The sequence below is a fragment of the Pteropus vampyrus genome, unplaced genomic scaffold (genome assembly GCF_000151845.1).
Source record: "Pteropus vampyrus isolate Shadow unplaced genomic scaffold, Pvam_2.0 Scaffold148, whole genome shotgun sequence".
Lineage (NCBI taxonomy): Eukaryota > Metazoa > Chordata > Mammalia > Chiroptera > Pteropodidae > Pteropus > Pteropus vampyrus.
This window is the reverse complement of record NW_011888929.1, coordinates 3380873-3396044: the sequence shown is the minus strand read 5'-3', so window position 1 is coordinate 3396044 and position 15172 is coordinate 3380873. Positions and strand designations below refer to the sequence as shown.

Sequence of the window (15172 nt, the reverse complement as noted above, 5' to 3'; positions counted from 1 at the left end):
GAGGATGCATACTACCTCATTTCACTATAGATAGTGGTTCTCAAATGGAGGCAATTATGCCCCTCCCCTCTCAGAGGACCTTTGGCAATGTCTGGAGATATTTTTAATTGTCACAACTGGAGTATACTACTGGTATCTAGTATGTAGAGGCCAGGGATGCTGCTAAACATCCTGCAATTCAGGGACAGCCTCTCATAGCAAAGGATGATCTCATCCAAAATGTCAACAGTTCTGCTGTTGAAAATTCCCTCTAAAATGCTACAATAATCAAGGCAGTGTAGTACAGGTATAGGATAGATAGACTAATGAAACAGAATATGGAATACAGAAGTAAACCATCACATATATGGTCAGTTGATTTTTGAAAAAGATGCCAAGGCCACTAAATGGAGAAAGAAAAAAAATTTTGTCAACAAATAGTACTGCAGCAATTAGATAAACTTATGGAAAAAATGAACCTCAATCCTTCCATAACATCACACATAAATAATTTGAGATAGATGATAAATTGAAACCTAAAAGCTAAATATAAACTTTCTAGAAGAAAGCAAGACTATCTTCATAAACCTGGGGTAGACAAAATGTCTTAGAAAAGACACAAAAGGAAGTAACCATAGAACAAAAAATTGATAAACTATACTTCATCAAGAGTGAAAAATACTTTTTGAAAGATTTCATTAAGTAAATGAAAAGGCAAGCCACAGCTTGCAAGAAAAGACTTGTAATACACATTTATCTCTGACAAAGGAATTGTAACCACAATAAAAAATCTTCAACTTAAAAAAAAAAAGACAAATAACCCAAATAAAAATGGACAGAATATCTAAACAAAGACTTCACAAAAATCATATATGAATGGCTAATCCAGCAAATCAAAATCATTTTATACCTACTGCATGTCTAAAATTGTAAAAATACTGAGTGGGTAGGTTACGAAGCGACTGGATCTCATGTACATTATTGGTGTGTGTGTAAAATGGTCAGTCAGCCCTTTTGTAAAACTTGATAGCTTCTTATATAGGTAAACATATACATACATTGAGACCTGGCAATTCTACTTTTAGTATTTACTCAGGAGAAATGAAACATATTGTCCACAAAAAGATGTCTTACTTATTCTCTCATGTTTTGCCATTTTGGCTTGAATTATCTTTCAGCCAGCAGCTTAATTAATAACCCCAAATTAGAACAACCTAATGTTCATTAATAAGAGAATGGATAAACAAATCGTGGTATAATCTTACAATGGAACATCACTCAGCAATAAAAAAAAGAATGAACTACCAATATATGTAATGACATGGAGGAACATGAAAGAAACCAGAAACAGTGCAAAAATAGGAAAAATGAATTCTGATGTTAGAAATCAGAACAGTGGTTGCTATGATAGGTAGAGACTGACTACAAAGGATTTGAAAGTATATGCGAGGGAATGATAATGATAGAACATGGAATAAACTCAGTTTTAATAGAAGTGAGGATACGAGGGATGAGATGAACAGAGAAAGGGTAATGAGATAAATGGATTGGGGCGTGGTCTTAAAATTGCTAAATTCAAGGTACTGGAAAAAGTTATATGGAAATATAGGAAGTATAGATCAGAGATTAAGATGCCTGAAATTGAGATTTTGGAGGTCGAGGGTAATAGCTGAATGGCATTAAACACATGAAGTTCAAGAATACATATTTATCTCTGACAAAGGAATTGTCACAGGTCACCAAGTTGGATGGATGGTCCACTATCACTGGAATAGTGGTAAGGAGACAAAAAGAGTTGGGTGCTAAAACTTTCAAGGAATGATGTAGAGGATCTATAGATGACTGCAATAAGGAGAGATAGTGGTGAATGGTATAGTTTTATGGCATGTACTTTAAAAGACCTGGAAGATTTTAGAAAAAAAAAGAGAACAATAGTTAAAAGTGACAGTGAAGAGCACTAATCACTCCTTATACCTTATCCCTTTGTAGCTATCAAATATCTACTAGTCTCTTCACACTTTCCACAATATCACTGTCTATCTCCCTCTCACATCATTTATTATAGAGAAAAATAGAAGCTGCAAGCAGAGAATTTGTCACACACCAAAAAAATTGCTTGCATCAATATTTACCTCAACTTGAGGTTCTAGGAATAGTTTCTAGTGCAATCATATGTCTTTGATTGCTTTAAGTCTTAATTTTTTTTTTTTTTTGAGGGGCTAAACATTTTCCATGTTTACTTTCTTCCCAAAGACACTATATGTGGGTAAGTACTTATAAAACTGACTTTTGTTTTTTGGACAGGGGATATGATTAGGATTCTAGGGACTGATTTAGAAAGTTTAGGGGAAGGTTGCTGGCAAAGGGAAGTTTGTCGCTACATATAAGATGACCTGTGAAAACTGAATAATAAGAGTAATTATTATTACAAAGACTCACTATGACCAGCACTTACCACTATGATAAGTATTTTATATGCGTTACCTTGTTTTATCCCATAACAGTTCTCTGAGTTGAATATTTTACAAATGAAAAAACGATTTTAGAAAGGTAATTTTTTTCACAGTCACATAATCACTAAACTAGGCAGTCCAATTCTGCCAGGTTTTTAATGACTATTTTATATACTATGTAACAAACTTTTTGTAATTTTTCTCTTCTCTTCTAAAGCACTTCTATCTCCAACATCCACACTTAACAAAAGTTTGTTTTCCCATGGAACCCTAAGCTTAACTTTATCATAATATTTATCTCACTAAATTGTAATTATCTATTTAAATTTCTGTGTTGCTTATTAGACTCTAAGTATTATAAGAAGGACGGTGTCTGTGTCAGCACATAGCATAGTGCTTGGAACATAGCAAGCACTCCACAGAATTGCTGAATTAAAGAATTAACTACATTTTAACTGCCTGTCTCCCCCATCAAACTCTAAGTTCATTGAGTGCAAGGACTAAAAATTTAATTTGTGGAATTTCTGGGCCTAACACAAAGCCTTGCACCTGACAGATGCTTAATAAATGACAGTCGAATAAATGTTTGCCCATATGTCAACTTTAAATAGATCGGAGCAGTTATAAAAGCAGTTTTCTATTAGTTTAACTTAATAATAATTTATCTTCTGGGAATATAACAATAATGTAAGACATAGTCTATGCAGTTATTTATAATCTAGTGAGGCAAGCTAACAAAACCAAGTAAACAAAGAATCACTAATTGTCATAAGTGCTATGAAGTAAGGAAACTCTAGTCTGATATAGGAAACCAAGGGAACTCACTTTGAATAAGGTAAAAGTTCTCTGAGACATGACATTTAAGCTAAAATTTTTAGAATAAGAAGGCCAGTCATGAAAATAATGGGAGAAAAAGTGCTCTGGGCAGAAGAAACAGCATGCAAAAGCCCCAAGTTGGAAAAAAGAAAAAAAAAATCGCAACTTTAGAGAAATTGAGAAAATAATCACCAGTTCAGCAAAGTTTGCCAGTGAAGGAACAATGGCTTTCCAAAGCTAAGAGTTGATACGTCCTTTGATATAATCAGAAGGTCATTTTGATAGGAAATTACCATCACTATTATTTAATATTGTTCCATAGGGGCCCTGCTCTCTAGGCTAAAATGTATATATAAAGTAATAATAATTTCCCACAATACTTTCCAGGATCATAAGGAATAAAGCCTGTGTTGGTCTGAATCTAATTATGCTAAGGATATAATGTGACCAACAAGCAGAAGTTTCCACTTCTAAACTCAATGATAGGCCCAATAATAAAATAGATTTAATAAGCAATTATAGTGATGATTAATATAGTTCTTTCCTTATTCACTTAATGACTAGTTACTGACTCCCTTTTATGCTATTATGTGCTAGGCACTATGGTAAGTGTGCGAATGAAAAGAGCTGGTGATGAAAAAAAGAATGATAGTTTTCTGCCATTATAGAAATCAGAGTTGGAAGATTATTTTGCTGCTTCTCATTAACCCTGGAATTAGCCTTTTTCACAGAAGAAACATGGTCTGCCTTAGTAACTAAAATTTAAAATGTATTTTTGATAAATAAAAATTGTATAAACTTAAGGTATACAACATGTTTTGATATCTGTATACGCTGTTAAATGAGTACCACAATCAAACTGACATATCCATCACCTCCTACAGTTACTATTTTTTGTATGTGTGTGGTGAGAATACTCTTAGCAAATACCTTCCAGTATATAATACATTCTTATTAACCAGTCACCATGCTGTATATTGTTTCCAGAACTTATTCATTTTATAAGTGAGAATTTGTACCCTTTGATCAATATTTTTCCTTTTCTCTCAGCCCTCCCCACAAACTCTCATAACCACCATTCTACTTTATTACTCTGAGTTCAACTTTTTTTTAGATTCCACATATAAGTAAGATCATATGATATTTGTCTTTGTGTGTCTGGTTTATTCCACTTAGCATAATGTCTTTCAGGTTCATTTGTGTTGTCACAAATGGCAGGATTTCCTTCTTCTTAAAGGGTGAGTAATATTCAATGGTACATATATATTACATTTTCTTTGTCTATGTCTCTGTTGACATTCAGGTTGTTTCTATATCTTGGGTACTGTGAATAATGTGCCTTAGCAACTTGTGAAGGGTTTGTTTAACAATGTTCAATGCTGCCTCATAAAACATGTGGAGTACTTTGGCTCAAAGTGAGCTACCTCATTAAATAATGGCCACATGCCAAACTGTTTGTCCTGGTTTCCCAGGAATCCATAACTATGGAGTATTGTTTTGTTCTATTGGAAATACTCTTAAGAAGTGAACAAATAACCATCACAACCACACTTTCCTTAACAGTAGAACCCAAGCAGTAGTATGAAGAGTATCTGAGGTCAGAGGAGACACAGGCAGAATTGGAGAGTTGGCCTCTTGTGATTATATATATATGATGTATTTTGTGAATGGAACCACATTTCAGATTTATGTAGTTACAACTTTCTGGAGATATGATCATATTTAAGTTTAAAATTCAATTGTATTTTGAGATGATTAGAAATTAAAGAAATTTAAAAAAGGATAAACTAGCACTCTTTCAAATTAAAGAATGCAATTGGAAAAAAAATTGTTTTAAGAATAAAATATAACATTTTTAAATGAGGCCACTCATACCGGGGTGTCAATAGAGACCATGTGGAGCTGGAACTCCTACTACTGTCTAGCCGTCATAAGGAGTCTTCCCCAACCTGAGGTCAACAATTGCTGAGTGGTAAACCTAGACTTCCACCTGATTGTCAGTAATAAGACGACTGCCCACTCTTCCCCTGTTGGCACAGTGCCAGTGAGAGTCAGCTAAAGCTGAAGGTTAAAATAATATCCAGAGTCTCATGACATAAAAAGAAAATGTCCAGGTTTCAATAGAAAATCACTTGTCATTCCAAGAACAGAAAAATCTGAAACTGAATGGAAAAAGCCAATCCAAAGATGCCAACAAGATGACAGAGATGTTAGAATTATCTGACAAAGATTTTAAAGCAGCCATGACAAAAAAGCTTCAATGAGTATGAACATGTTTGCAAGTGAAAAAAAAAGAAAGTCTCAAAAAATAAATAGAAGATATAAATAAGACCCAAATGGAAATTTTAGAACTGAAAAACACAACTGAAATTAAAACTCAGTAGACTTATTAGGAGACAACATAGAAAAGATGTTAATTCTCCCTACACCACATAGATCTATAGGTAATAATGAAATTTCTATAAAAATCCCAGCAATAGTTTTCGCAGATACAGACGAGATTATTCTAAATTTTATATGTAAAGGCAAAGGAATTAGAATACCTAAAACAATTTTGAAAAAGAAATAAATGAGAGGAATCAGTCTATTGTATTTGAAGGTTTATTATATAGCTATGTAATCAAAATTGTGTAGTATTGGTGGAGGGATAGACATATAGATTAACTGAATATGCTCAACTGATTTTTGAAAAGATACAAAAACAATTTATGGAGGAAAAATAGCTTTTCCAACAAACAATGCTGGACTAACTGGACATCCACAGGTGAAAAAAAAAAAGAATATTGATCTAAGTCTCACACTTTATATAAAAGTTAACTTAAAATCTATCACAGACATAACTATAAAACTATGAACTTTATGTAGTTTATAAAATTATAAGCTATAAAAAGTTTATAAAACTAAAACTTTTAGGAAAAAACATAGGAGAAAATCTTCAGGAACTAGGGCCTAGCAAAGAGCTTAGACTTGACACCAAAAGCACAATTCATAAACAGAAAAACTGATATAATGGACTTCATAAAAATTAACCTTTGCCCTAAGAAAGACTCAGTTAAGATGAAAAGATAAGCTCCAGAGTAGGAGAAAATATTTGCAAACCACATATCTGACACAGGATTAGTTATCTAGAATATATAGAGCTATCAAAACTCAACAGTAAAAAAAGCAAATAATCTAAACAGAAAATGGAGAAAAGACATTAAGAGAAATTTCATTCAAAGAGGACGGGGAAAAAAAAAAAGGACAGGCAGATGGCAAATAAGCACATGAAAAGATACTTTGCTTCATTAACCATTAGAGATATGAAAATTAAAATCACAATGAGATATTACTACACACTTATAAGAATGGCTAAAATAAAATAATAGTGATAACACCAAAGCTAGTGAGGTATGGAAAACTAGATCCTCTTACACTGCTAGTGGGTTCAGTCACACTGAAAAACAGTTTGACAGTTTCTTAAAACACTAAACATGCAACCACCATAGACCCAGCAATTATGTTCCTGGTCATTTATCCTAGACAAATAAAAATTTATGTTCACCTAAAAATCTACATGTAAATATTTATAGCGGTTTTATTTATAGTAAACCCAAACTGGAAATTATCTGGATGTCCTTCAGTGGGTGAGTGATTAAACAAAACTCTTGTGCATCCATACCATAGAATAATACTCAACAACAAAAATGAATGAACTATTGATGTATACGACAACCTGGAAAAATTCCACAGAATTGTGTTAAGTGAAAAAGTCAATCCCTAAAGCTAACTTGCAGTATGATCCCATTTATGTAACATTCTAGAAGTGAAAAAATTGTAGAAATGAGAACAGATTAGTGGTTTCCAGGAGGTGGGTGTGGGAGGGAAATAGGTTTGGCTATAAAAAGGAAGCATGAGGAATCTTTGTGATGATGAAAATGTTCTGTATCTTGACTGTATAAATGTCATAATCCTGTTTGTCAAAATGAACTATAGTTTTGCAAGATGTTATAATTGGGAGAAACTGAATAAAGGGTATTATGGGACCTCTCCATATTATTTTTTTTACAACTGCATGTGAATCTAGAATTATCTCAAAATAAAGAGTTTAAGAAAGAGAAATTACAGCTAACAGTGAGGGAGAAAATTTTTAATAGAATTCACCAAACTTACCTGTCCGAGGCTACGATTATAAATTAAATAAGCTTAAAAGCTAAAGGGCAGTATGGTAATATAACAGTAGAATATTTCATGCTCACAATAATGATTCTATGGCATGAAGAAAAGATTAAACCATATTTATCATAATTTATATAAAAGATAGAAGTGTACATTGTAATTTAGAAAGATTCATATTAAAATGTTAAAGTTTGCGTAATCTGTAAGTATTCCATTTCTGACAATGGTTTTCATGCACCACCCATATTGATCTTTGACTCCTACTGACCCTATCTGCTTAATCCCAACTCTACCTCCATACTCATTCTCTTGCTCAGATTGTATAACAGCTTTTTACCTGTTCTCTTTGCCTCTAGTCTGTGCTGTCAATTCATTCTTTACCCCTTTACTATAATGAGGTAAAATGTAAATCTGATCATAACACTTCTCTTTCAACAGCATCTCAGAGTCCTAAGGATAAAGTTTAATTTCTTTAGATCGGCAGAAAAGCTATTCAATGAAATGTCTCCTACCAACTCTCTAGCTTCATCTTCTGATTCTCATCTGCATTTTTCTATGCCTAAATCACACATATATTTCATAACATTAAGTTTTTTCACATATTGTTCTCTTTGCTTAAAATACCTTTACCCTTCATATTTCCTGGCTAATTCTTGATTATCTAGTAAGACTTTACTCTTCCAGGAATTCTTCCTTGTCTTGTAGTAAATAAAATGTGTTGCCACAGTACCTTGTAGGTGACTCTATCATAGTATTTATTGCATAGTATTGACATCTTTTATTACTTCAGTATTAGTAATTTGAGGGCAGGAATCATGTATTTTATTTTTTATCCTCCAGTATATTAAGCCCAGTAAAAGTTGAGTGAATAAATGGCTCTTCTCTATGACATTATTTTAAATGGTCAAAGATAGCTTCTAAATATCCTAAATTTCTTTAATTTTCCTTTAATATATTATAGATAATATACTTGTGGATATTTAAACCTAATGATATAGCAACTTATCGGAATTTGAATCTATTTTTTAGCTTATACTATGTCTTTATATGTGGTTTGGTAAATATGACATTGATTAAAGTATAATTCCTTTTTATTCTAAGGGTATATTTTTCCTGCTTCATGAGTAACTAACTCTAAGCTCTATCATTCTCATTGATAATGCAGCTACCCTATACCTCATGTTTGCCAATAATTCATTCCATGATTCTCTAGGTAATTTTTTTCTGCCTTTAGGATATTTAAAGGAATCTTTATAATTATAAATTTTAGTGACTCTTCTAAAGTGCTTGTGCCTTATTTGCTACTTGGTAATGTTTCCTTTTCTCTTTATTTGGGCAATTTCCCCTATTCTGTCCCTTACTCTCTTATTCTACTAGTTAGTTACATAGGGATTTTGTCTGATCACCTGTATATATTTACATTATATTGTTTTAAAACAATCCAAAGGCTCCTTTTGAGCTCTTTACTTAAAATTTATTTCATCATCTTTTCTTCACGAAGTCACATTTAATCAGATTATTGCCATTTCTAAAGTTTAATGGTAAAATAATTTTTCTCCTGATGTTTAATTATTGCTACTCAATCAACTGTTTGCTGAATGAATAAATGCCTGTTCACTTATTTACCAAAAGATAGTTCTAAAATGGAAATTTAAAAACAATGTAGGAAATAAGTTGGTTTATTTCCTATATGTGTGCATATATGTTAAAATTTCTTAGTCTAGAAAGCAGCATATTAGAAAGTTACTTGAGGATATGCTCTAGCAAACTAATGGTATAGGACAAAATGAAAAAAAGGAAATTGCAAGAAACTGTGGCTTCAACTCCTAAGAGCAATAAAGGAAAGTCCCTGGATGCCAGTTATGCATAGGCCTAAAAGGTAACCAGTATCTATTGGAACAGTACCTATTGGTGAAGGAAGGGAAGAGGTTTTGGAGGAAAACAAAGAGGACTCCATTATATGGATACTGAATGAGAGAATGGAGAACGTGATAAAAACACAGAAGAAAAATACTGGCAAGTAAAAAAAGCAAAAAAAAAAAAAAAAGGAAAAAAGAAAATAAAAATGTGTGATTTTAAATAATTAATAGAAATAAATAAAGAGCACTTGGTACTACGAACATTTTCCTTTGAGTACTACTAGGACAGCCCTGACAATGTCAAAGTATAACTGACAGAAATAGTGAAAGGAGATTGTCTTTACTTACAGGAAAAATACTTAGAAAAACCCAACAACTCTGTGACCATAATGTGAGTGGATAGTATAAGCATAAATGGATAAATAATAGTAAGGCCAAAAAAGAGCATAAGGATAGACGTATTCTGAAATTCAGAAGTGAATAAATAATTTGGTCTCCTTTATAAAAAGTGAAATATAGAGACAAATGATTAGTGTTTAAAAGAGAAAATTTTATATGTCTTTACATAGCATTGTAGGATAACAGAAAAATAAAACATAATGAAATTGTACTGGAAAATGTTCTGCCTCTTAGAATTTTAAACCAAAATTCCTCTTCTATATTTCCTACATCAGAATTCATATGTGATGAGAGAAGACAGGGAGTTATGGATCAAATTCCATATATAAAGTCTGTTATTTCACAGAGCAAGCCAATTATTAGAAAACACAACTGACAAATATTAATTTCTTAATCAACAAAATAAATAAGCTTAATAGGGAAGAAGCACTATGTGCTAGGTACCATAATAATTATTTTTAGGTGTTTTCAACTTTTTAGGTGTTTTTACTCTTTTTTGTTCTACATAATAATCCCTTGAAATAGATGCTAATAATTTAAATTATAAATGAGAAACTGAGGCTCAAAGAGATTAAATAACTTGCTCTAACTCATGAAGCTAGTACTGAAACCTAGATCTCTGGACTCCAAAGCCCATAACTCTTTCAACATATGATTATTCATCTTTATTGAACACCTATCATGTGCCTTTTATAGGCTTAGAATTTTAGGAACCAAAAGGTAGGAGAAAAACAGAAGCATACAAATACAAAACCAAACCAAGTTTCATTAAATAATTTCAAGTACACTAGACAATTAAAGAGTTAATCTAAAGAGAAATATGCCAGAAAAAAAATTACAGGCAAATAATTTTGTACTCCCCAAATGAGATTTGCAACATATGTCCAATGAGGTACTTAATAAATTTTAGGGTTTTTATGATATTCATATATTGTAGAAATATGAACAAGTTAGCAAAAACAACAATAAAAAATGGCATAACCACATTATCTTAAAAAATCTAATTATTAAAGAAATCTTGAAAAACATTGTCACTGGTTTACATTTTTACTTTAGTTTCCAGCTTATACTAGAAAACTGTTTTTTTAATGGCAGTCATTTATAAAATTCTTTTATCACATTTCCACCATTATTCATATTTCCTCCCATTTTTCCAATAAGATGATGAGGATAGCACATACAAAAAAATTATACAGAAGTGAATAATAAATTAAAACCAAATCATATTCTATCAGAGACTAAATACTAATTGGTAATCTTAATTTATCATGAAACAATACATAAAGAAGATAATACATTTTAAGAAGTGTATATGACATTGTAATTGGAAGTTCTATGACAAGAAAAGGTGGCTATGGTCATAGTCAATACTATAAATACATCACATTCTTTGTGCTTTAGGCAGAAAAACAACATAAAATGTACAAAACCACATAAATTTTGATCAGTGTTTTACAGATAAAGCATGTCATGACTTAGGTTCATAAAATGGTACAAAGTAGAAACACTACTAATTTATAATGACTTTTAATTTCTATACTATGAATAAAATACACTTACTTTTTTCTCCGGTTTGACTCCACAAAATATTTACGTGCTCGATTTCGACATATTTTTTGTTGCTGCAGTAATATTTGGCGTTCTTCTTCTAAATTTTTCTCTAGATGTATTTTCATATCTCTAATGATAGCATAAAATTAAGGACAATGGTTCATGACTTTAGTGAATAAGTGTCAGTGCTATCTGATAAATGTAATTATAGACTTATACTAATGACACAATGATTTTTTGTGGAACAATTAGTATGCGTACATATTAGTGTTGGTATATGACCAGCAAGTGTTTTATGTAAAAAATTCTGTCTTGGTATTAGAACTGAAGATATGTCTCACTATCTCTAGGGGCAAAAATTACTTTTAGACATCAGATAAGGAGAATGCATATCATTTCTTTCATTACACAGATATTTGAGTATTAAAAAGTTACTATCTTAAGAACATATATAAGAAAATGAAGGTTATATTTCACTAATAAAATAGATGAATTATACTTTTCAGTAAATTTCAGGATCCTTTCAGTATTATTACAAAAAAAATTTATATATATTTCAAAACCATCATGTTTATTTGAACTTTTACCTGTTTGAAACTAATGGGAGCTTATTCATTTTCAATGATGTTGCTATTAACCACCTCTACACCATTGGCCATATTCATTTTTATCTTCATTTTACTGTAAAATTTTGTACCACTTCAACACAAACATACACCTACACACACATACACATTTTAACTTAAAGTTTCTTTTGAAGGAATTATAAAAATGAAAATAAAGGGGAAGGAAATATTATTCTTTGCTAGCACAGAAACAGCTAAAGATTTATTTTGTTCTTCTCTAATAGAGTACTTCATTAGATGGAGTCAGACTTCAACAAGATGGCTGACTACTAAAAGTCACAACATGGCAGTGGAGGAAAGTGCGAGTTCCTTTCAGGATACACAAGAGGCTCAAGCGAAGAAGCATTCGCTCAGGTAAGAAGCATACAGAACTATGATGCAAGTGGAGTTAATTCTGTACTCTGTTCAACATGTTTGAGATCTCATCATAAGAACATAACGAAAATCACAAATGTAAAGTTTGTAGTGTTCTGACAACTATATATTCTTAAATTTAATCAAATGACTATCTCTCTGTATATACAAATATAAATATATAAATATGTTTATGTATAAATATAAAAATGTAATATGCACATATAATTTTTTTGTTTGCTGAGTTAGAAAGATGCTGCTGCCTTTGCATCTTTTCAAAGTATGACCTTTAAGTTTCAAGAATAATTGATGGTTGGTAAAATTTTTGTTTTTCATATAAGCTATACCGTATAGGTAAGATATTTCCATAAGAATCTTTGTTAAATACCTGTTCAAAGGAAGGTAATTTCTAAATACTTAACATTAAAACAAACAAACCCAAGAATACTATGAGTTGTTGGATTGGGTAAGTAACACATGATTATAATTTAAAAGCACAGCCTAATCTGCTCTATCTACTTCATCCTAATCTCTCCCTCTCCTGATTTAGTCTTTTTCCAATTAGAGGTCATTTAGGTTGTTTTAAATATGTTACCATAACAAATAATTATGTATCACACAACCTACATTCCTGCCAAATTAATCAGAGCTATCCTGATCCTTTTTCTTCTCTGTAACCCCTTCCACAGCCTTGGCTCAGGCATTCTAAATCCCTTGCCTGGAATCAGCAGTCTTCTAACTCACCTCCTTACTTCTAAACTTGTCATTCTTCCTTTGAAACTCCACGAAGCCAGCTAAATGCAAATCTGATTGTTTTTTCCTTTCTTTGTTGTTTTCAAAAGCTCCTTATCATCTTCATGATAAATTCAAATTTCTTGCAATATAAAGATTTCTATAATCTGGTCTGTTTTTCAACTTTATTTCTCAACATTTCCTTACATAAATCCTATACCCAGCCACATTAAGATACTTATTAACAGAACATGCCATATTATATCATGCCATTATATCTTAGCTCATCCTTTTGGGGTATAAAGAACCAAGGATGTTTGTGAGAGAATATGTGCAGATAATCAAGAATAAGATATAAATCAGGTAAGGAAGAGAGACGATGTTAGTACTAGGATAAAATAGAAGGGGAAAAGACTGGAGACATGAAAAAAGAGGCACAGTGTAAAAGGGACATGAGACACCTTTCAGTTTAAAAAAACCCTCAAACTTTATTCTATTTGAATTCTTATAAGAAATTGAAATAATAGAACTTTAGCTAATTTTAATTAGGTAAACTTTATAAAGTTTTGTTCTTTTATAGCCTTTAGAATCAGGAAATTTTGACTCACATAGAAAGCTGGATGGTCTCTGAGTATTGAATTTATATTTGGAAATCACATGCAGTAATTTTACCAAGCCACTTGATAATTTTAAGACTACAGTTCTTTTATTTTTTTTTCATTTAGTCAGTCATTTAATAAATTTGAGCAGCTACTTTGTACCGGATATTCAATGGGAAGCATTATAGATACTAAGAACATCCAAATTAATATTTTAAAAAGATGTTTAATGGTTTCTTCAACTAGTAACATGAGATTCTTGATTTAGTGTCTTCAATATATTCAAAAGAATTCCTTTATCTCTATTTAAATATATATGTATATAGACACACTGTATATTTTTATATATACTAGCAAAAACACAAACTAACAAAAATATATATGTATACACACATACTAGCAAAATTTGTTGAATTTTATCAAAGCCTCTTGGGCATCTACTGAAACGATCAGCTACAACTTTTTAAAATTTAACCATATATTTAGTATTTAAGTATATTTTTAGTAATATATGTCTTTACAGGAAGCCATCATTACAATTCTGTAATTAAGTCTTTATTTTGTTCATTTGAGGTACTGCTGAATTTCTTTGATATTTAGATCAACATTCATACTACGTCAAATTAAAAGAATTAAATCTACGACCATTTCATTAATGAAAACGATGGAAAGATATACTTTGTCAATGAGCCATTTACAGTGCTTAAAGATAAATTAAGGTTACTGTAATAGTTTAGTGTCCCAAGAAAATACAATGTCAAGGGGACAGAATCAAATTCATACAGAAAATGATAACTGTTTATTTCAGAACACGTCTTTGAGAGGACAGTTTTGGGGAGTAGCAAAAGCAAAAGCCAAAGTGAATGGGGTTAATAATGAATAGATAAGAGAAACTAGAAGGTGCTATTGCAGGCTACCATTTTTAGAATTTAGCCAAAGAAAGTAAAGACAGAAGGAATGGAAGCTAAAGGAAAGCATGATCAGAGGAGGGATATTTTAACAGATATGAAGCTCTACACATATCTGTCTTCCTCACTAGAGTTTAATCCCTAGCACCTAGAACAGTCTGCGAAAGAGCAAGGCACTAAATTAAAATTGTCAACTTGCTGTTAAAATTGTAACATTCCAGAGGTAGGAGACAATGTGGAAATAAAACGGGGTCAACTTGGAAAGAGAAGACAAGAATAAAGATGATTATACAACACCATCACTGCCAACCAAGCCCTTTGAGAGTACAAAGGTTAAATGCTAATTAACACAACATTCTCTGAAGGAATAAATATGGTTTACATATTTTGAAAATTCAATTTTCTGCAATGCAATCAACAGCAACATCAAAGGTGGGCTCGATCAATTCTTAGGAAAAGGTCAGATATAACCAAGCATGAAGCGTTCAGGTCTTTTGCTTCTCATTTTCTCTGCTGTCTCTCTGACAACAGACTGGGCAGAGGATGGAAAACAAAACAAATTACCCAACTGTACTAGGCTTTAGTAGCCTGGTAAATGAATTAGGGTGTTAGGTTAAGTGTTAAAATGGACTCTTTAAAATAGCAAAACATTTTACTTATTTGTGGAATTCTCTCCAAGTGGCATGACTGATTAATCAGGAGATGAATAATATGAAGAACACGATGACAATTCTAGAA

The 15172-nt window shown here is 31.6% G+C and overlaps 1 protein-coding gene across 7 annotated transcripts in view; it reads right to left on the bottom strand.

Annotated features, from left to right (window-relative positions):
• CEP126 (centrosomal protein 126) overlaps positions 1–15172 on the bottom strand; it is a 93516-nt gene that overhangs the window by 77811 nt on the left and 533 nt on the right. For all 7 annotated transcript variants that reach the window (XR_002782541.1, XR_002782542.1, XR_002782543.1 and 4 more), the window contains exon 2: positions 11225–11344. Coding sequence is in view for 4 of the 7 variants with exons in the window: in XM_011369441.2 (XP_011367743.2) it covers positions 11225–11344 (120 nt within the window). In the remaining 3 variants the exon portion in view is untranslated. The remainder of the gene's footprint in view (positions 1–11224; positions 11345–15172) is intronic.